A 21,743-nucleotide genomic window follows, 5' to 3' on the forward strand; every position below is an offset into this window, starting at 1 on the left:
TTGAATGCAATGTTGCTTTGGATAAAAGCGTTTGCCAAATGCATAAATGTAAATGCACAAGCAGCTTTTTATATTGAGTGAACTCATATCCCATCTTGTAGTCATTATTATGCTTGTAAGAGCAGGAGTGAAGCATATGATTTCTGTCACATTTTAGACAAACAACTTTTTTTACCTAAAACAACTTTTCAAGAAATTTTCAAAGCTAGAAATAGCTCTCCTCAGAAAGTCCTCTTTTCAGAAAATTTGTTCAAATGGGGATGATACTTCTGCATAACAGTTTATTAAGGATGAGATGTTCTTATAAAGTTCTTTAATATTCTGTGTGAAACTGTGCTGTGGTCAGCAGATGGCATTGTACTTCTGAGACGTTCCTACTGTATGTGCTAGCTATAAGTAGCCTATAAATAAAATATATATATTGGCAAGATCTGTTTTGAGTATGCATCTAAACTAACTGTAAGAAATAAACCTATAGGGCCCTATCATACACCCAGTGCAATCCAGTGCCAAGCGTGACGCAAGTGTTTGCTAATTTCAGCCCATAGCAGTTGCAACCTGGTCTCACAGAATTCCGTGAAATGAACACGGCCCCTTAACTCAAAATCCGTGACAGTTTCACGGAATCGCCGAAAATTCCGTGATGTGCCCACGGAAGTGATCCCTATGTAAGTCAATGACAGGCAGCATCCGTGGTCCACACACGGATTCCCTGTTCCAACAATTGCGCTCCCCCAGTTGACGTCGTTTTATAATTTGGAAACGTATCGCTTTAAATATTCTGAGTTTACTTAAAGTACTTCACTTTAAATATTTGGTTTTAAAGTGATTTTAACTTGATATTGCATTGTTCTGTCGTCGTTTGATCGCTAGGATAACTTCTGGTCACCCTGTTCCGTGACGGTACCACGGAATATTCAGTAGATTGTTTCACCTTCACTGGACGATATTGCCTATTGCTGATTTTGACACTTTAAGTAGGCTACTCAAGTTGTCAGTGTTTGCGATGCAATGTAGCCCAATTAAACTGTGAACCTCTTATCCCCCCTGATCAGTTTGTATAGCCTTTTGCATATTGTGAAATTCTGTGATGGCACCACGGATTATTCCGTGGTGGACACACGGATAACCGGATCACTTGCGCTCCCCCAATTGACGTCGTTTTATAATTCGGAAACGTATGGCTTTAAATATTCTGAGTTTACTTAAAGTACTTCAGTTTAAATGTTTAGTTTCAAAGGGATTTTAACTTGATATTGCATTGTTCTGTCGTCGTTTAATCGCTATGATAGCTTCTGGTCACCACATTCCGTGACGGTACCACGGAATATTCAGTAGATTGTTTCACCTTCACTGGACGATATTGCCTATTGCTGATTTTGACACTTTAAGTAGGCTATTCAAGTTGTCTGTGTTTGCGATGCAATGTAGCCCAATTAAACTGTGAACCTCTTATCCCCCCCTGATCAGTTTGTATAGCCTTTTGCATATTGTGAAATTCTGTGATGGCACCACGGATTATTCCGTGGTGGACACACGGATAACCGGATCACTTGCGCTCCCCCAATTGACGTCGTTTTATAATTTGGAAACGTATGGCTTTAAATATTCCGAGTTTACTTAAAGTACTTCACTTGAAATGTTTAGTTTTAAAGGGATTTTAGCTTGATATTGCATTGTTTAATCGCTATGATAACTTCTGGTCACCCTGTTCCGTGACGGTACCACGGAATATTCAGTAGATTGTTTCACCTTCACTGGACGATATTGCCTATTGCTGATTTTGACACTTTAAGTAGGCTATTCAAGTTGTCTGTGTTTGCGATGCAATGTAGCCCAATTAAACTGTGAACCTCTTATCCCCCCTGATCAGTTTGTATAGCCTTTTGCATATTGTGAAATTCTGTGATGGCACCACGGATTATTCCGTGGTGGACACACGGATAACCGGATCACTTGCGCTCCCCCAATTGACGTCGTTTTATAATTCGGAAACGTATGGCTTTAAATATTCTGAGTTTACTTAAAGTACTTCAGTTTAAATGTTTAGTTTCAAAGGGATTTTAACTTGATATTGCATTGTTCTGTCGTCGTTTAATCGCTATGATAGCTTCTGGTCACCACATTCCGTGACGGTACCACGGAATATTCAGTAGATTATGTTTCACCTTCACTGGACGATATTGCCTATTGCTGATTTTGACACTTTAAGTAGGCTATTCAAGTTGTCTGTGTTTGCGATGCAATGTAGCCCAATTAAACTGTGAACCTCTTATCCCCCCTGATCAGTTTGTATAGCCTTTTGCATATTGTGAAATTCTGTGATGGCACCACGGATTATTCCGTGGTGGACACACGGATAACCGGATCACTTGCGCTCCCCCAATTGACGTCGTTTTATAATTTGGAAACGTATGGCTTTAAATATTCCGAGTTTACTTAAAGTACTTCACTTGAAATGTTTAGTTTTAAAGGGATTTTAACTTGATATTGCATTGTTTAATCGCTATGATAACTTCTGGTCACCACGTTCCGTGACGGTACCACGGAATATTCAGTAGATTGTTTCACCTTCACTGGACGATATTGCCTATTGCTGATTTTGACACATTAAGTAGGCTATTCAAGTTTGCGATGCAATGTAGCCCAATTAAACTGTGAACCTCTTATCTCCCCTGATCAGTTTGTATAGCCCTTTGCATAAAATTCTGTGATGGCACCACGGATTCTTCCGTGGTGGACACACGGATAACCGGATCACTTGCGCTCCCCCAATTGACGTCGTTTTATAATTTGGAAACGTATGGCTTTAAATATTCTGAGTTTACTTAAAGTACTTCAGTTTAAATGTTTAGTCTCAAAGGGATTTTAACTTGATATTGCACTGATCTGTCGTCGTTTAATCGCTATGATAGCTTCTGGTCACCTCATTCCGTGACGGTACCACGGAATATTCAGTAGATTGTTTCACCTTCACTGGACGATATTGCCTATTGCTGATTTTGACACTTTAAGTAGGCTATTCAAGTTGTCTGTGTTTGCGATGCAATGTAGCCCAATTAAACTGTGAACCTCTTATCCCCCCCTGATCAGTTTTGTATAGCCCTATATTGTGAAATTCTGTGATGGCACCACGGATTATTCCGTGGTGGACACACGGATAACCGGATCACTAGAGGCAGGCTTGATCAATCAAACTCCCCACCTCTCCATCCATCAGCCACCCCTTAGCCTTAGTTTAAATACTATTTGGACTAATTTACTATTATTATTATTTATTTTTTTTTTTTTTTTACTGTTCACGGAATTGACAGATAGGCATATACAAACAACAAAACACGATAAAGATTAATAATAAATGAATGTTAAATCAGATGAGTCTGTTGCCATGACGGCGACACGTCACACTTCCGTACGCGCATCCTAGAATTTCGCGGTTTTTACAGCCATTGCGAGGATCACCTCTACAGATCGGTATGTATCTCAAGCCTGCGTTACGTATTTATTTACATCACCTTTATTGTTTATTGCGTTCACCCTGGGGATTAGTTTGTGTTTGTTGTGTTGCAATAGAACTCACACTGTTGAGCTCTAAAAAACGTTTCTCCATAAAGATTAAAATTAAAATTACATCATCATAGAGACAAATGTTCTCTTTGTTTTCTTTTGATTCAAATGTAATTAGTAAATAACTGTAGTCCAATATTTGTGAGTTAATTAACCCTTTCACGCATAGTGGTCACTACAGTGGACAGCTATTAAAAAAGCATTTTCTTGAATTTGCACAGGTTTTTATGGCAAAGTTGCACATCAATCTCTTCATTGGACCCTGGTGCATCATCCTATAAATTGCAACCAAGTGGCAAGCCTTTGTGTTTCGATTTTTTCCCCCTCCAAACCAAGATGGCCAAGGGTCAGTCAGACATGCCAAGTTGCTCCAGAATATCCACCCATTCCTTCTATCCTAGGAGACTCTTGTAGGTAAAAAAAATATTGCAGCATAAAGCAATATCTAATGAGTCATATCACAGTAAAATTTTCCAAGTTTTGATTTTAGATTGAGAGAAAACTGATTAATCACATGTCCACTGTAGTGGACGTCATGCATGCAATGGCTATATTTCAGCTACAATTCATAATTATAATGTGAATATTGTTTTTGAAATTTAAAACTTAAAAACTTAATATGCATTGACTTTTTCTACTGTAAATAAATGTACTTGTATTATTAGAATGTAATTTTCATTGACATCGAAAAAAGTCATGTGATTACATAATGCATGACACTTGTAATGCATTACTTTACTTGTTAGATCAAAAAGTAATCTGATTTTATAATGCATGTTATTGTAATGCGTTTTTTTTACTAATAAGATCAAAAAGTAATCTGATTACGTAATGCATGTTACTTGTAATGCGTTTCTTTACTCATAACATCAAAAAGTAATCTGATTACATAATGCATGTTACTTGTAATGCCTTTCCTTTCTCATAACATCAAAAAGTAATCTGATTATGTAATGTGCGTTATTGTAATGCGTTTTTTTACTCATAACATCAAAATGTAATCTGATTACGTAATGCATGTTACTTGTAATGCGTTTCTTTACTCGTTACATCAAAAAGTAATCTGATTAGGTAATGCACATTACTTGTAGTTAATTACTTGTTAGATCAAAAAGTAATCTGATTAGGTAATGCATGTTACTTGTACCACATTACTTTACTTGTAACATCAAAAAAGTAATCTGAATGCGTTATGCATGTTACTTGTAATGCATTACCCCCAACACTGATCATTTCAGATGAGATTGAAAAAACGTATCGCTAGGTTTTCTCAGAGGAGGGCTATGATAGAAATGCGCATGTCCATCTTGAACATAATCAGAATGATCAGCTAATAAGGGTAAATCTCCATACTCTGGTGCACTGAGGGGAGCATCTGAGTGGTTTCCACAGTTGTACCTTGACAGGCTGTAGAAAATTCTGATGGAATCACGTCCTCATGTTCTGATATCAAAGATACGCGAAGTGCAACTTGTATGAAGTTGTATGAAGCCATTGCAATATTTTGCATTTATATTTTTTGTATATATTTTATAGTTTTCACATTATTTGATATAATTGCATTGATCAGTTTGTTAAATTCACATACTTTATCTGTTTGATTATTGTCTTATATTTAATACAGTATATCTTCAGTTTAAACCAACCGCATGCTGTCCACTCAAGTGGACATCTGAAGATCTCTTTGAAAAATTTGTAAAAAAATAAAATAAAAATCAATTCTTGTTTTTCATGCCCTAAGAGCAATAAAAACACATAGGAAAAAAATCCTGACTGAGGTTATCATAATTCATGCATGAAAGGGTTAATGTCTTTTTTTCTCAGAGATCTAATGATGCTTTCTTGTCTGTTCTACAGATTATTTGCTGTTCTTCATAAACTCTTTTATATAGACTCTTACATAGAAAACAAAGGCACTTTTAAGAGCCACTCTTTCAATCTCTCTGTCTCTCTCACTCTGTTTCTCTCTAGTCTCTCACTCTCACTCAGCCTCCCCTCCCCCTCACACACACACACACACACACGCGCACACACACACACACACACACACACACACACACACACACACACACACACACACACACACACACACACTCATCTTCATATCTGTATTGTGTGTCTATTGTCTGTATTTTTGTATTGTATCTGTGAGTGTGCACCATGTCGGAAAAACACTCAAGAGTCTTTGAAGATCCCAGTGAGGTCAGGGGGCATATGGCTGCCGAAATAAGCAAGGCTCTTCTCCATGAGGCCAGGGTGAGACATTTTTATACACTTACACCCATGTCTTACAAAATGACATATTGTTTGTTTGTTGTAGTTGCTGTTGAGGTATGATGTTCTACACATTTAATGTATATTGGAGTAGTGTAGTATTTTATATTTTGTAGTTTTTGATTTGTGTTTTTTTATTGTTAGTTACTTTGGAAAAAAGCATCCATCAAACATAACCATAAGTTAGTCCGATATTCTAGCAGAAAACATTAATATTTTATTTTCATATAGGCTGCAATGGCAATGGCAATGGAAAGCCATGTCCCTCAAAAAAGAAAGAGGACTATGAAAAAGAAAGCAGTCGCAAGCGCAGCGGCCATAAGTAACAGACGTAAGAAACGTCAAAAAGCAGAACGCCGTGCATTAGGTTTGTTGTTTATAGCACTGTTGTTATAGTTTAATAACGGTAATTATCTAAATGTTGGTGAGTGAAAAGATGGTTTGAGCTCACTGAGCCAGATGTATGATGGAATTTTGTGAATTTTCTGGACTAAAATATATGATGCTTTAAGACCCTGATAGAATAGATAACCAAATGTATTGGCCTTTACAGCTTCCGAAGTTCAATTGAACACAGTGTCTGAGGAAGTCCCTCAGATAGAAGAAGAGATGACTGCAAGTCTTGGTGAGTATGTCTGTAATATCCCTAAGACTACATTTCCTATTCCTCCATATAAGGGCAATTCCATGCAAAGGTCATCTTTACCATGAAAAAATAAAGTTTTAACCAAAAGAACAAAACCCTTTTTAAGTTCAGAATCATTTCAGACAGTCTTCTTAATGTCAAAACAGCCATTATGCGTCAACAAAAGTGCCATGATGGTTTGATTGTTGATTTTCCAAACAGATTCTATGTAGGCTATTTCAGACGCGTCACATCCATAACAGGGTTTTTGTCACATCCATAACGCTGGTTTTTCCTCATAATACACTTCATAAATATATATATATATATTAAACATTGATATTTTTATGTTCAGCTAAGACCCCTTCATCATGTGGATAGCAATATTTATACATTGGACTCAAAAGTTCACAGACTTTAAAGGAAATCGAACAGTATACCAAAAACTCTGTCATTTCCCGTCACATCCATAACGCATGCATATTTTCCTTTTTTGGGGGTGCTTAAATATATTTTAGAAAAACATATTTTGCCTGTCAATTCCCCAGATTGGGTGCTCTGAGAATATGCATTTCCAATTTAAATATTATAAGAAGTTTTTTTTTTCTGAGACATTTCACCTGTCATTATGAGTTCAAATGTCACATCCATAACGCTGGAATTGCCCATAAACAACTTTTCTAATGACCTTGTAAACTTTTCCTTGATTCATTGTTGTTGATGTCTCACACTTCTTCTCCACGCAACTACATTAAAAGTGGTTTGTGTTTCTATTTTGTTGTAGACAGAACATGTGCATTATATTCTGATTTTTGACAATTCTGCACTCAGTGCTTTTGCAGAGGCGTTAATTCTTGCCTAGTTTGGGAAGTGAAGTGATAGACACTCCAACTTTTCATTTCAAACTGGTATATTATCGGAAGCATATTACATGGTTTGTGATACCATGAGCAAGTCCATATACAGTACATTAAACCAACATTGAATGGACACTGTAGTGCAGGGTTCACCAATCTCGGTCCTGGAGGGCCGCTGTCCTGCAGAGTTTAGCTCCAACCAGCTCCAACACAGCTGTTTGAAAGTTTCTAGTATGCTTAATGAGACCTTGATTAGCTGGTTCAGGTGTGTTTAATTGGGGTTGGAGCTAAACTCTGCAGGACAGCGGCCCTCCAGGACCGAGATTGGTGAACCCTGCTGTAGTGTATGGCTTGGTCAAAGTCAGATTTTAAGTCATAATTATTGTCGTACCATTCAGTATTAAGTCATTTTGATCCATTGTGCCTTCACTCAATCGAAGGGTTGTTTAACAGTTATTTATTTATTTTCATTTATTTTCAGAAACGCGTCTTCAAGAGTTAAGGGACACTCTTGTTGAGGTTAATGTGGCAGCTGAAAAAACAGCATGGGCACAGCGGCAGCTACACGCTGATACAAGGGCAAAAGCAGCAAGGCCAGTGCTGCTTGATGCTAAACTGTCCGCTGAAAGAGACATCAACCAAAAATGCCACAGGTGCGGCGCTGGAGAGGCAGTAATTAGGTGCCTGGATTGTGTGCCACTGGACATGGAGTTTCTATGTGGAGGATGCGACATGGAGGCTCACAAAAAGAATGTGTTCCACGGCAGGGAGGCACTTTTCCATGGCTACCTGGAGCCTATTCCCCCCACAAAGGCTGTGGGGATGGGTGAAAATGGCCAGCCTCACTTTTGTGAGCAGGGTATGTGTTTAATAACAATTTCTGTTGACTAGTAAAGAGTAATTACACAAATATTCTTTGTTGATAGACTTTGTCAATGGAAAAGGTTTAAACTCTTAATTTGAATCTCTCTTTGACTGAAGAAATTGTTTTTGTTTGGCTTTGACTATGAAACGTGCTATTAGTAAGAAAACAGTGATAATGACATATGGTAGAGCTATTTTGTAGATGTTTGTTTTGAATCACTAGTATAGATATACCTTCTCGATTGAGGAAAAATGTAACAACCTCTTTGCATTGCAGTATGTCAGTTGCCCTTGCCCGCACGTAGGGCAATATGCGAGTGCACCCATGAGATTGAGGTCACCTCTGGCAAGCATATTTCTGTGGTCACCATGAATGGTAAGTTTGAAAAGTCCTGCTTTTTGTTTTGTTGTACTGCAGAAGTTAACAATTGCAATCAAGGCAAAGCTTTTCTCATGAATAATATACCAATTACCAAATGCCAATGCCATATCAAATACTACAGTGAATGAATAATGCACAGTTGAGTTGGAAAAAGTTGATTCTTTGAAGCACGTTTAATGTGTCTCTTTTTTCACAAGGCAAGGCAAGGCAAGGCAAGTTTATTTATATAGCACATTTCATACACAATGGCAATTCAAAGTGCTTTACATAGAAGAAATTAAAATAATGAAAAGAAATAAGAATAATTAAAACAGTTTAGAAAAATAAAATAAAATACAGTACTTTTAAAAAAAAATAAAAAAGAATATTTATTATAGATCTTTCTTTCAAAGGATTCCCTTAAGACTTAAATCTTTCAACCTTCTTTTAACCTTCAATCTTCTTACGACTTCCATCTATCAACTTTCCTTTAACTTTCTTTTCTCCCTCATTTACTCACACGTTCTTTTCACTTTCTTTAGCACTTTAGCACTGCGTTCACATTCTTTCTCAGACGAAAACTTTAATATCGTCATTTAAATACTGTTCTACTTTCAAACCCACATTAATCACTTTCACATTATCACCTTCTGAGTGGGCATTTACAGTTTCGGGCTAAATGCCCTGCTGACATAGGAGAAATTAAAATAATTAAAAGAAATAAGAATAATTAAAACAGTTTAGAAAAATAGAGTAAAATACAGTACAGTACAAACAGTCGGACGAACAGCGGCACAGTGCTCATTCAGTAAATGCACAGCTAAACAGAAGTGTTTTGAGTCTGGATTTGAATGTGACCACTGTAGGAGCACATCTGATCTCTTCTGGAAGCTGGTTCCAGCTGCGGCTGGCATAATAGCTAAAAGCAGACTCACCATGCTTAGAGTGAACCCTTGGTATTTCTAGCTGATATGATCCTAATGATCTGAGTGATCTGTTGGGTTTATATTCAGTGAGCATATCTGCAATGTATTGAGGTCCTAGGCCATTGAATGATTTATATACCAGTAATAATACTTTGAAATCAATCCTAAATCTAACTGGGAGCCAGTGTAAAGACCTGAGGACTGGTGTGATATGTTCATATTTTCTGGTTCTGCTCAGAATCCTAGCGGCAGCGTTCTGTATGAGCTGCAACTGTCTGATGGTCTTTTTGGGAAGGCCAGTGAGGAGTCCATTACAATAATCCACCCTGCTGGTGATGAAAGCATGCACAAGTTTCTCTAAGTCTTGTCTGGAAACAAAGCATCTAATTCTTGCAATATTTTTCAGATGATAGTATGCTGATTTAGTTATTGCTTTGACATGACTACTGAAACTAAGGTCTGACTCTAGTGTCACACCAAGATTCCTGACTTGATGTTTAGTTGTTTTACCCCTAGAGTGAAGGTATGCGTTCACTTTGAGAACTTCATCTTTGTTTCCAAACGCAATAACTTCAGTTTTGTCTTTGTTTAATTGAAGAAAGTTTTGACACATCCAACTGTTGACTTCGTCAATGCATCGGCACAGGGAGTCAATGGGGCTGTAATCGTTAGGCGATAGGGCTAAGTACAGCTGTGTGTCGTCTGCATAGCTGTGGTAAGCAATTTGGTTATTTCTCATTATTTGGCTCATTGGGAGCATATACAGGTTGAACAGGAGTGGCGCAAGAATTGAGCCTTGAGGGACTCCGCATGTCATGGATGTCCACTCAGACTTATGGTCTCCTATACTCACATAATAACCTCTCCCATCTAAGTATGACCTGAACCATTTTAGGACTATCCCAGAAAGCCCCACCCAGTTTTCCAGCCTGTCAAGAAGTATGTTGTGATCGACAGTGTCAAATGCAGCACTGAGGTCGAGTAATACCAGCACTGATAATTTGCCTGAATCAGTATTTAAGCGAATATCGTTTATTATCTTTATGAGCGCTGTCTCTGTGCTGTGATGCGGTCGGAAACCAGATTGAAAATTATCAAAGTATCCATTCGAGCTTAAGAATTTGTTCAGCTGATTGAAGACAACTTTTTCAATGATCTTGCCTATGAAAGGAAGATTTGAGATCGGTCTATAGTTGCTTAATATGGTCTTATCCAGATTGCTCTTTTTCAGGAGGGGCTTGACAACTGCAGTTTTCAGGGAGTTTGGAAAACTCCCAGAGAGAAGTGAGGCATTTACCACTTCTAGAAGATCTGCTTCTAAACTGTTTAGCACAATTTTGAAGAAAGATGTGGGAAGTGTGTCAAGGGCGCATGTTGATGTTTTAAGGTGTTGTACGGTTTCTTCCAAAATTTTGCCATCAATTTCTTTGAAGTCAGACATAGTAACTACTTTCTCAGGTGGTCTGATCTGTCTGACCTCAGTGCAACTCAAGGATGTGCTGATCACCTTTCTGATATTATTGATTTTCTCAGAGAAGAAAGAAGCAAACTCACTGCACTTGCTGTTTGAGAGCATTTCACTAGGAATCTGGCTTGGGGGGTTTGTCAGTCTCTCTACAGTAGCAAAAAGAGTGCGTGTGTTGTTTAAATTGCTGTTTATAATATTTGAGAAGAAAGTCTGTCTAGCTTTGCCTAGTTCCATATTGAAAGCATGAAGGCTGTCTTTGTAGATGTTATAATGGACTACAAGTTTTGTCTTCCGCCACATGCGCTCTGCTTTTCTGCATTGTCTTTTCATATGTTGCACTGCTGTTGAGTTTCTCCAAGGTGCTTTTTGTCTGCCACTCTTCTTCCTGACTTTAACAGGAGCAATATCATCAATTATATTTTTAACTTTTGAGTTAAAAGAATCAAGGAGAAAATCAACAGAGTCAGCAGATATGCTTGGTGTTAAGGATATAGCCTTCATAAATAGTACACTAGTGTTCTCATTTAAGCATCTCTTCTTGACAGACACAGATTTAGCTTCAGTGGCAGGAGAGATCAATATATCAAAGAAAATACAGAAATGATCAGACAGTGCTACATCCTTAATAAAAATCGATGAAATGTTTAGACCCTTACTGATAAGTAAATCTAGAGTGTGTCCATGATTGTGTGTGGGTCCATGTACATGCTGAGTCAGATCAAAAGTTTTTAAAACAGTTTTGATTTCTTTTGCCATATTGTTTTCTGCATTATCTATGTGAATGTTAAAATCTCCAGCAATGGCAAAACAGTCAAACTCTGAGGTAATTGTTGATAACAGTTCTGTAAAGTCCTCAGCAAAGGCTGGAGAATATTTTGGAGGCCTGTAAATAATGATAAGTAAAATGCGAGGAGCACCTTTTAACACAGTACCCAGATATTCGAAAGACGGGTAATTCCCAAATGATATTTGCTTACATTGATAGATATCTTTAAAAAGAGCAGCTAGACCCCCACCTCTCTTAACAGCTCTGCAGACACTCATAAAAGTAAAGTTAGGAGGGGCTGTTTCATTGAGGATTGTTGCACTGCAGCTGTATTCTAGCCAGGTTTCATTTAGAAACATAAAGTCCAGGTTGTTTGTGGTTATTAAGTCGTTGACTAGAAGTGATTTATTTTTAAGTGAGCGAATGTTTAAAAGTGCTAACTTAACAGTCTTACTTTTTGTCCCCACAGCAATCTTAGTTTGACATGTAATAGGCACCAGATTAGTTGGGTTTGCTGTACGGCTATTGAAGGCCTTAGACTTTCTATCTTGTAATAGAACAGCAATAGAGAAAGATACAGGCACACTGGGTTCCCGCTTGTTCTGTAAACATTTGAGAAAGTTACTGTTATCATAACAGGAACCCAAAACACATCACTGAGAGCTGGAGCACACACAGGACGATATGATGTCTGTTTGCCCCGTAAAGTTTGTCCTACCTGCCTTGTGGAATGGACCCCAGGGGTGAAAGAGCTCCTTAGGTATCGTTACTGGCCAAGCACAACAAACTGCCAGACACTATATAGTTTTGACGTCTTCGAAGCATTTGCTCACCTTAAAGTATCGGCTCCTTCGATGTCAAGAAATGCCTTTTTAAAGCTACTGGAGCACCGTTCTGTTCAGGCTGGAAGGGTAGATCTGCTTGAATCATTGCAACACATAATCATATTACTGTATCTGTAATATTGTAATATTTATTTTCTGTAAACACTAATAATTTTTTTTATGTCATAGCCGGGAAATGTCTGTGCAGATACGTTCCAGAAAAGTTTTTTCGAATATTGCTTTTGCAAGCATACAGAAGAGGTGATGTGTGAAGTAAATGACTTTTACTGTCCAGCATGTCACCCAGACATGTTGGCAGTGTGTTGCGATGGCAATCGCAAACATTATCGCTTCAAAAAATCAAGGGGGTATGTTCATATTACACAGGCATTAATGTCAATATCAAAACCACAGCAATGTCATAGAAATAGTTGCATGTAGAGTAATGTTTGGTCAGTTAAAAAAGGATTTTTTTTTGTGATCAATTTTAATGGACAGAAATGAGGAACAGTCTCTGTACAAGGGATTATTTCTTGCCAAAGATGAGGAGGTATCAGCCTTTCTAAACAACGTCAGAGGCAGCAGCATGACAAGAGTATGTGTAATATTGCATATTAAGACAGTATATCTACTGCTTATGTTTGTGTCTTTTCTGTTTTCTATTTGTTAAGACGAGTGATATCTGACTTTACAGGCAGATAACAGTGGAACATGTGGTGTTTCAAGGTTCAGGGCGAGTAAGGAGACGTCAAAAAAATCATCGTCCAAAATAGATGAAGAGGGGATACAAGTGGCAGTCTGCAGGTATGTGAGTAGATCATAAGTGTGCAATTGTACAGATGCCACTTGTCACACGCTGTGGAAACTCAGTTGTGGATATATGTATCAGAGTCGTGTTTAATTTCCTTATGGGAAGTAAAGTCCTTTCCATCCTTCGGATGAGACATTAAACAGAGGTCCTGACTCTCTGTGGTCATTAAAAAATCCCAGGATGTCCTTTGAAAAAAGAGTAGGGGTGACATCCTGGCCAAATTTGCCCCTTGGCCTCTGCCCATCATGGCCTCCTAATCATCCCCATATTGGCTTCATCACTTTAATTATTTAATATTTAATTACACTTGAATTATTATTAAAGTAAATCCCGTTAATATATTTTTTTCCCAAGAACATTGTTTTAAAGCTTAGTTAGTCACATATGTACAGATTGATGGGGAAATGTGTGTGTGTGGGGGAGAGAGAGAGTGTGTGTGTGTGTGTGTGTGTGTGTGTGTGTGTGTGTGTGTGTGTGTGTGTGTGTGTGTGTGTGTGTGTGTGTGTGTGTGTGTGTGTGTGTGTGTGTGTGTGTGTGTGTGTGTGTGTGTGTGTGTGTGTGTGTGTGTGTGTGTGAATGGATATAAGCTTTGAATAGAGGGTTTTGATTAGTTTTGCTTTCCACAGGTCTTATTGTGTAAATTGATTATTAACCATATTGCCCTCTTGTGTATCAGACACGGGATATTGCTGCGAGGACTGAACCACTACCGTGGCGAGGTCTTCGCCTACCCAATGTTTTTACAGAGGGAATTGTCAGAGAGGGCCAATGTCACTTTCTTCTGCATGGATGTTGTCTGCAGGTAATTTTTCTATTATCATATTGAAACTCGATCAACCTACTGTACATTAAATGACAAATGCCTGTTTTTTTTTTCACTCGTTTTATATTGATGGCCAGGCAAAGTTTTAGTTAATGCCTACTAATGCTGTGCTTCTTTTTAGGTACTGGCCATACCTAAGCAAAGTGACTGAAGAATCATCAGATCTTCAACCGTTGATGGAAATGAGGCCATTTCTCAGTGTGATGCATGCCAAAGCTCATACAGCAAAATGCGAGGTACCTCAAATTGATACTGAAATTCAGATGCGAAAAGTTGAGCAATGATTATTTTTTATTATTTTAACCTGGTATTAGTGGCAATATACTAAATTGTAAGTCTGTGATTATGATATCTTATGTAGTATATTTTGCAGATAAAATATGACACCTTTAATGTGAAAGTGGTTTTAATGTGCACATAATTCATGATTGCATAACATTAGATTTTTAAAGTTATGGTATGAAATTAATCCAACACTATGCTGCAGGTGAGATGGGGTGGCAGGAATCAGGATGGAGCAGGGAACACTGTTGGAGAGGAAGTTGAACAAGTATGTTATTACCGACATTAATTGTAACTATGTAGATATAGGAGACTTCACTGATACATTTATGTGAGAGACAAGCAGAGTGTGAAGGATAAAGTACATCAGGGTATCAAACAAAGATCCATGCTTGCTCGGATGACCATCAGATCACTATCTGAACTGTAGTTGCAACACACATTATGTCAGAGTAAAAAGTGAAGTCAGCAGTGGTGGTTTATGCATGATGCATCACTATTTCAAGCTTCTTTCCCTCTGAGCTGCACTATTTAATTATATACACTCTTTTGATCCTGTTAGGGAAATTCAGTCTCTGCATTTAACCTATCCGTGAATTAGAGACGCACATACACAGCACACAGTGAGGTGGCACAGACTATCTCCTAACCACTTAAAAGCAGTGGTGGACAGTCAGCTGCTGCGGCGCCCGGGGAGCAGTGAAGGGTTTAGTGTCTTGCTCAAGGGAATCTTAGCCGTGGATGTGGACGGGACTGCGATGTTCAACAACTTTCCCCACCAACTTTCACTTTTTACACAACCACTTTCCTCTTGGTCGGCATTCGAACAAGTCGAACGCCCAAGGCACTAACCAGTAGGCCATGGTTGACTTTCCAACCTTTCATGGGATTCTATGAAAATGCCGACTGTCACAGCTCTGGCATGCCATTGTGAGGTTTTAAAATGTAGACCCAATTGGCAAGATCCAGCATTGCTCCCAACTTTGAAAAATTGGGCTCGATCTTTCCAATTTGATGTCTATGGCTATGGCTGAAAGGGTGTGGTTGTTTTAGTTTGCATGGCATTCTAAGGTGGAGAGCTAGTTGACGATAAGATATTACTTAAATATTAAGTATGGCTACATGTTCACATATACATATGTTTTGGTTTATTTGTTGTTGGATTTTTTGGTAATGTTATATAGAAATGCATTCATTTCTTTATTGTTTATCTAGGTAAACAGCTTTCTCTCCAGGGCAGCTCTTGTCACAAAGTACATGACAAAGGCAGGTTGGTATGACACATTACAAACCATACGCTGTGATGAGGTATTTCTGACTTCTAAAATGTCATTTTCCTGTTCTCCTTGCACTAAAGTAATTGTTGTGTTAGGTCGTGTCTAACTGCAATGGTCTTTCTCAAGTAAATTGATCCAATCACGCATGCAGATTTATTTTTTTAATCAGGGAGAGAGAATATGCTCACTCAACAGGCCATGGGGTGGAACAGAAAAAAGACAGAGAATCTTCACAAAGTCTTGGCCTGCAGATACATCAAAGTAAGGACATTTCCTAATGGTCCTCTTGCCTGACACAACATACATTTTAACAACAAACAGCAGAGCTGTAGTCCATCCATCTGTAATGAGCTCATTCATCCATTCATTTATAAACTGTAGGTGAAGGAATTTCTTGATCCCGGTATTGGCTGAAAGCTTGCATGATATTTTTTTTTATTTTTGTGTGATTTAAAGATCTCCGAGAGGGCAAAGCTGGAAGTTGCCAGCTTCAGTGATTTCCGCCAGAAGAATAACATCACTGAACAAACAGCAAAGCAGTGGGTGTGTGATGTTCAGCAGTGGGCACTCACAGGTAAATCATGCATAGTGCTCAGACTTTTCACAAATACAACTGTTAATTACTTTGTTCAAATATGAACTACATAAGGTGATCAGAATTTTTTAAATGAAACAATTGCTTAATTGTGTTACCTATTTAGAGCCAGGGAGCACAACAGAACAGGGAGCAACAGAGGACCTCAGGGCTGAGATAGAGAGCATCATAGTGGCCCTGCTACGCAAGAAGCAGGACCTCTATCGTCAGCATGGTTGGTTGACTGATATTCAAATGGTACATTGCAAATGCAAACAAACAAAAACTGTTTTCCTGATAGTTTTCTTATTTCACTTTGCAGATAGCAACCAGACAAGACAGAGAAAAAGAAGAAAAAGAAGAGAATTAAAAAAAAAAATGAAACAAAAGATCCTGCTGTACAATGCTAGTGCAGAGGATACAATTGACGAGGAGTTGGCCTCAAATTTGACAGAGGACTACATCCTGCCTTGGGAGAGACGTGAGGATGGTATGGTAGTCCTGACATGTTCTCTAAAATGTATGCCTGAACATAAACAAAAAAAAAAATAACAGTGAAGTGCGCACACTGCATGCTAGATAGATTTATTAAAAGCACAACGTTTCGACCATCAGGTCTTAATCAGGTGCAAATGTTGCATCATTTGCACCTGATTAAGACCTGATGGTCGAAATGTTGTGCTTTTAATAAATCTATCTAGCATGCAGTGTGCGCACTTCACTGTTTTTTTTTTTGTTTGTTTTTTATGTTATTTTGATGTCCTGCACCTGAGCCCAATTTTGGTGTTTGGGATGTCCATACCAGTTTTGAAATTTTGGGCTTATAACTTAATCATCATAAATAATGACAATAAAATGGCCTTGAATTCTGTGTTTAAGTTTTCTTGCAACAAATAAACAAAAAACAAAACAAGAAATTGAGTAACATCTTTCTGTCATGTGTGGTTCTACATGCTATAATTTTGGAACAATACTTGTAATTCTTATGTTTATGTATGTTACAGATTTTGGTGACATGTCAGAGGATGCTGCAGCTGGTTTGAAAAGTGTCCTCATGCGGAGGTCCTCTGCACTGGAGAGTTTATGCCAACAAGCTGTGAGCACGTATAGTGCTATAGTTGATGACCTCCAGTTACAGGACACAGAATGCAGAACGGACACTGATGATGAATATGACCTTAGTAGTCCAGAGTCAGAAGAAGATTAGAAAGGAGACCATTCTGTTTTGTTTTTTGTTTTGTTTTGTTTTTAAAATCTGTAAACTTTACATTATCTCTCACCCTCCCTAAATCATAACAACTCCTACCCAGAACAGTGCTTGTTCATTCTTCACACATCAGGCAAAAGATACAGAGGCATCACTAGCAGGAACATTATGATTCAGGGATAGTACCTACCCCAGGTTGCGTGGCCACGCCTTCCTATGCACATCCGCTCGATTATCATCTCCCTACAGTACTAGTTTGGATTTGATTCTGATTCCATTGAGCTGGGCTGAGTTTCACGATAACGTTGTCTCTTAGCGCGCTACGAAAACTCTTAAGGTATAACTTAACTGAAGGTATACCATTTCTAGGCGTGTTCCCCGAACTATACCTTAGGAAGCTGTTTAAGATATACCTTCTTACGTGCGCCGTTACCCGGCTCTGTCCGTGTCGATGGTGCTGAATCTGCTGATATCGATGCCTCGAGAATCAATTATTCTCTCGTGCAGAGGCTGTTTATGTGAGAAAGCGGTGTTCTTTATAAAAGAAGCACTTCAGAAATAGTTGAAATTGCAATTATTAGGGCTCATGGGATATTATAAAAAATAACCCAAACTATAATAGCCTATTATAGCCAAGCCTACATATTTTAAATTGTATCATGTATTGCTGCCATAATAACCATTTCAATTATTTATGCGCTTTCTTCTCTTTCCCATTTTTGTTCGCTGAGGTGGAGCTGTGGTGAAATATTGTTCTTGTAAATACTTTCCAGCATTTCAGTAATAAAAGTTTAAATCTAACGTAGCCTACGGTGCTCGGCAGTGATCAAAAATGATTTAAACAGTGGATTTTGAATCTCTTCTTGTAAACTCGGACATGTGGATTCAGACGGCAATTAAATTAACGTACGACCTGTTTGTAAACAAACTAACAAAACTACAAAACTAATTTGGCCAGGGTTTTTTACACGGGTTGGGTGAGAAAAAACACTGATATTATGGATTCGGACTATAATAACCGACTTACTGTACGAGACCATGAGAAACAATATTAGCGTCCGAATAGGACTTAACTGACAGTAGCCTATGCTTTCACTGGCCTTTAAAAGTGCTCTTTAATTAAAATAAATGTATAGAATTTTATTATATATAATAATATAATTAAAATTCTATTAACAATCAGTGTAATGACAATTTTATTCTTTGCATGAAAACACTTGAATTAGCCTAATTGAACACTGTCTGGGTGTATTAAAACTTCAGAATTATATTCATATAGACCTGCAACAGTGATAAGGTAAAGCTAAGAGTGGTCCAGACCAACCTTACGGAAGTATGACTTACAGAAGGTATACTTAACTAAGAACGTTTCGGGAAACACGTATTAACGATAAGGTACAGCTTAATGTGTAACTTAAGAACGACGTAGCGTTAAGAAGGTTTCGGGAAACCCAGCCCTGGTTGTCTGGTTGTCTCCGGTGGAAAGGAGTTGTGAACGCTGATTTAGAATGCTATCAGTCAAGGGATGATCCTATCTTTTTAAACTTCAACACCTCCAGCAAGCAATAATTCATCGCTACCGAATGGCCAGACCCAGGCTACCTTTTATTACCAGGCTACCCCCCAGGCTATCAGACACGTAAATATGCACTAACCCTATGATAATTCAGTTATCAACATTAGGTTTTGTTAAATGTGAAACTATTTTGCACTGCAACTTCATGTACTACAATCATGAGTGTGTACACTATATCAATGCAATATCTACTGAATGGATTGGCCCTCTGCATGGACTGTTGGACATGGACTGTTTTATGCATTCTGGACTGTGACTTTTCAACCTCAACTTCAGCACTTAAAGGACAATATGGAGCTCATTAATGCTCTATTGAATTTTCTTGTGTTGGATGTGTGTTGTGGTACATGTGAGCACACAAAGAGAGATTTCTTTCAACTGTGGAAATGGCTACAATAAACTTGAATGTGAATTTGAAAATGTCATAAATTATTTGTGATTGTAATTGAAGTGCATAAAGTACATAATTGCCTAGTAGTCTTCATTGAAAATCTACATTTTACAGTATACTGTCACATAATAAAAACTCTTCAGGATGCTGAAGTGGCACTGGTGAAATACATCAAAATCATTAATTGTCCATGGGACCTGGTGTCACTTGGCAGTATTTAACACGCTGTGATGGACTTGACAGGTTAGAGCTTTGATAAAAAGCCATGAATCTGTTATTCATATATTCAAAACAAATGTATTTAAGCAGGATAGTATTCAAATTAATATGAAAAAAGTGAACCTTTCATTAAGGGTGCTGATAGGTTCAGAGTTGGAAACAGGACAAGATCGTAGCCAGTGTCTGAAAGTATAATAAAGCTGCATGCCAGATGTCCACCACCACTGTTGTCACTCATGGATCCCTATCAGTTTGCTTACAAGGCTGTGGAAAATACCATCAACCTAGCTGTTTACTCTGCTACGAGTCAATTAACACCTATGCATGCATAACTTAGCATAGAACATGATAGATCCTCTCAATCTGTTCTCCAGCCTGCAAGTCATGAGCAGCAATATAGCTCTGTGTCACTTGATACTTGACTATCAGAGGAATATAATTTAATCAATTTTAACAATACGGAAGCATGCCCTCAACACGGATAGGCCACCACAAGGCTGTAAGGAGGCAGTAGGAGCAAAAACTGTATTCTACTGTCGCTGGTGGCTCGTGCCACTCACCTACTGTCCTGTACACTGTCCTGCGCCACTCACTTATTGTCCTGTGCCACTGGTTTATGGTCCCGCACCACTGTCCCGTGAGACTTACAAATTGTTAAAAACCTAACCCTGAACCCTAAACCTAATCCTAGGACAGTGACAAATGACTAGGGACAGTAGGCACATCAGACGAGACGGGACATTGGGTGAGTGCCATGTGAGAGTAGGCAAGTGTCACAAAACAGCATGAGTTGTGTAGGACAGTGCATGGGACAGCAAGTCAGTGGCACAGTGCACAGGACAGGTGGCATAAGACAGTTGATGAGTGGCGCAGCACAGGTCACGAGGCAGTGGATCAGTGGTGCAAACTACCAGCAACTATTGCTCCTACTGCTGGAGGAGAAACGACCAAGATCAAGTTTGCAGGTGATACCCCCATCATCAGTCCCATCAGAGATGAGTCTAAGTGCTCCATGGAGGTGAATTGGGATGTAGAATGGAGTACCAACAGCAAATTTCATCTTGAGAAGGATGCCAAAGTCCCAGTTATTATAGTTGACTATCCCATAACCCTGATACTCTCTGATACTCCCCCTGATGTCTCACATCAGACATAATTAATTGAATTGAAATGGGATATTAACATCCCACCTTATGAACAGGCACAGAAAAAGAAAAAAAAACACATTAAACACAACAAACTCTTCTAAAGCCATATATCTTATTCATCACTGCCTGGTATGGAAGGTCTGACAGACAGTCACACTGAATGGAAATGAGAGAGGATTGACACAAAAGTCCCTGTATTTAGAAATAATGTATATATGCATAATTTCCAGTGAATAAAATAAAATTATGAAAGGATATTTAAAGGTCTTCTTGTTGTAACCCCCCTTCCCCCCTAATTAAGTCTAATTTCATTATATATTATTTTGACCCAGCCCTTCCCTGGATACACATCAGCTTAACCACTATCATGCAAGGACAAATTTAATATTTTGGCAGCATTTACACTACCCATGTTAAAGTGTAGATTTGTCTTTGTGTTTTCTATAAAGATGGTCTGCTCAACATCAAGAGAAAAAAGGACATTACACCTGTGACTGAGCAGTAATAACTACCACTATGATGGGGAAACTGATGGGAGTCATGGGACAGGACAGTGAGGACACTGTAGGAAGGATGAATAAGAACCTGGTCACTGTAAAGGATATACACTATTGTCCATGAGGCAGATTCTGTCCATTATGACTGGTATTAGCAAACATCCCTATTTAACAAATGAATGGAGGACATAATCCATATTAATCACATCTAGAGTGCATTCACCTCTAGCAACTACTATAGTGTATTATGGTTAGGAATTAATAGGAAGATTCATTGTATACAACAGCCTGCTTTGTCTTAGTAGATTACTGTAGCCTATGACATTTCATCACAGGACCTGGAGCATTTTGCTTTGTTGTTTAAAGTTATTGCAATTCAGCAATGACTGACTGTCATTGAGCTGAG

The 21,743-nt window shown here is 38.4% G+C and overlaps 1 protein-coding gene and 1 long non-coding RNA gene across 2 annotated transcripts; both read left to right on the forward strand.

The window, feature by feature from the left end:
* Window positions 1-5,374: 5,374 nt before the first annotated feature.
* Window positions 5,375-6,466, forward strand: LOC309511218. The gene is made up of 3 exons (XR_014210528.1): window positions 5,375-5,823; window positions 6,073-6,208; window positions 6,395-6,466. It is a non-coding gene; the product is annotated as an uncharacterized lncRNA (long non-coding RNA).
* Window positions 6,467-12,391: 5,925 nt separating this feature from the next.
* On the forward strand, window positions 12,392-16,851 carry LOC309510701 (uncharacterized protein; the record flags this gene model as incomplete). Its single annotated transcript, XM_082185573.1, has 12 exons — window positions 12,392-12,619; window positions 12,722-12,900; window positions 13,031-13,127; window positions 13,227-13,336; window positions 14,020-14,145; window positions 14,288-14,402; window positions 14,654-14,716; window positions 15,664-15,718; window positions 15,895-15,986; window positions 16,182-16,299; window positions 16,427-16,534; window positions 16,622-16,851. Exons 1-12 carry the CDS (start codon window positions 12,563-12,565, stop codon window positions 16,849-16,851), a joined length of 1,350 nt encoding a protein of 449 aa, XP_082041699.1. The 5' UTR covers window positions 12,392-12,562.
* Window positions 16,852-21,743: the final 4,892 nt, after the last annotated feature.

Source organism: Leuciscus leuciscus (genome assembly GCF_965113295.1).
Source record: "Leuciscus leuciscus genome assembly, chromosome: 12".
Taxonomy (NCBI): domain Eukaryota; kingdom Metazoa; phylum Chordata; class Actinopteri; order Cypriniformes; family Leuciscidae; genus Leuciscus; species Leuciscus leuciscus.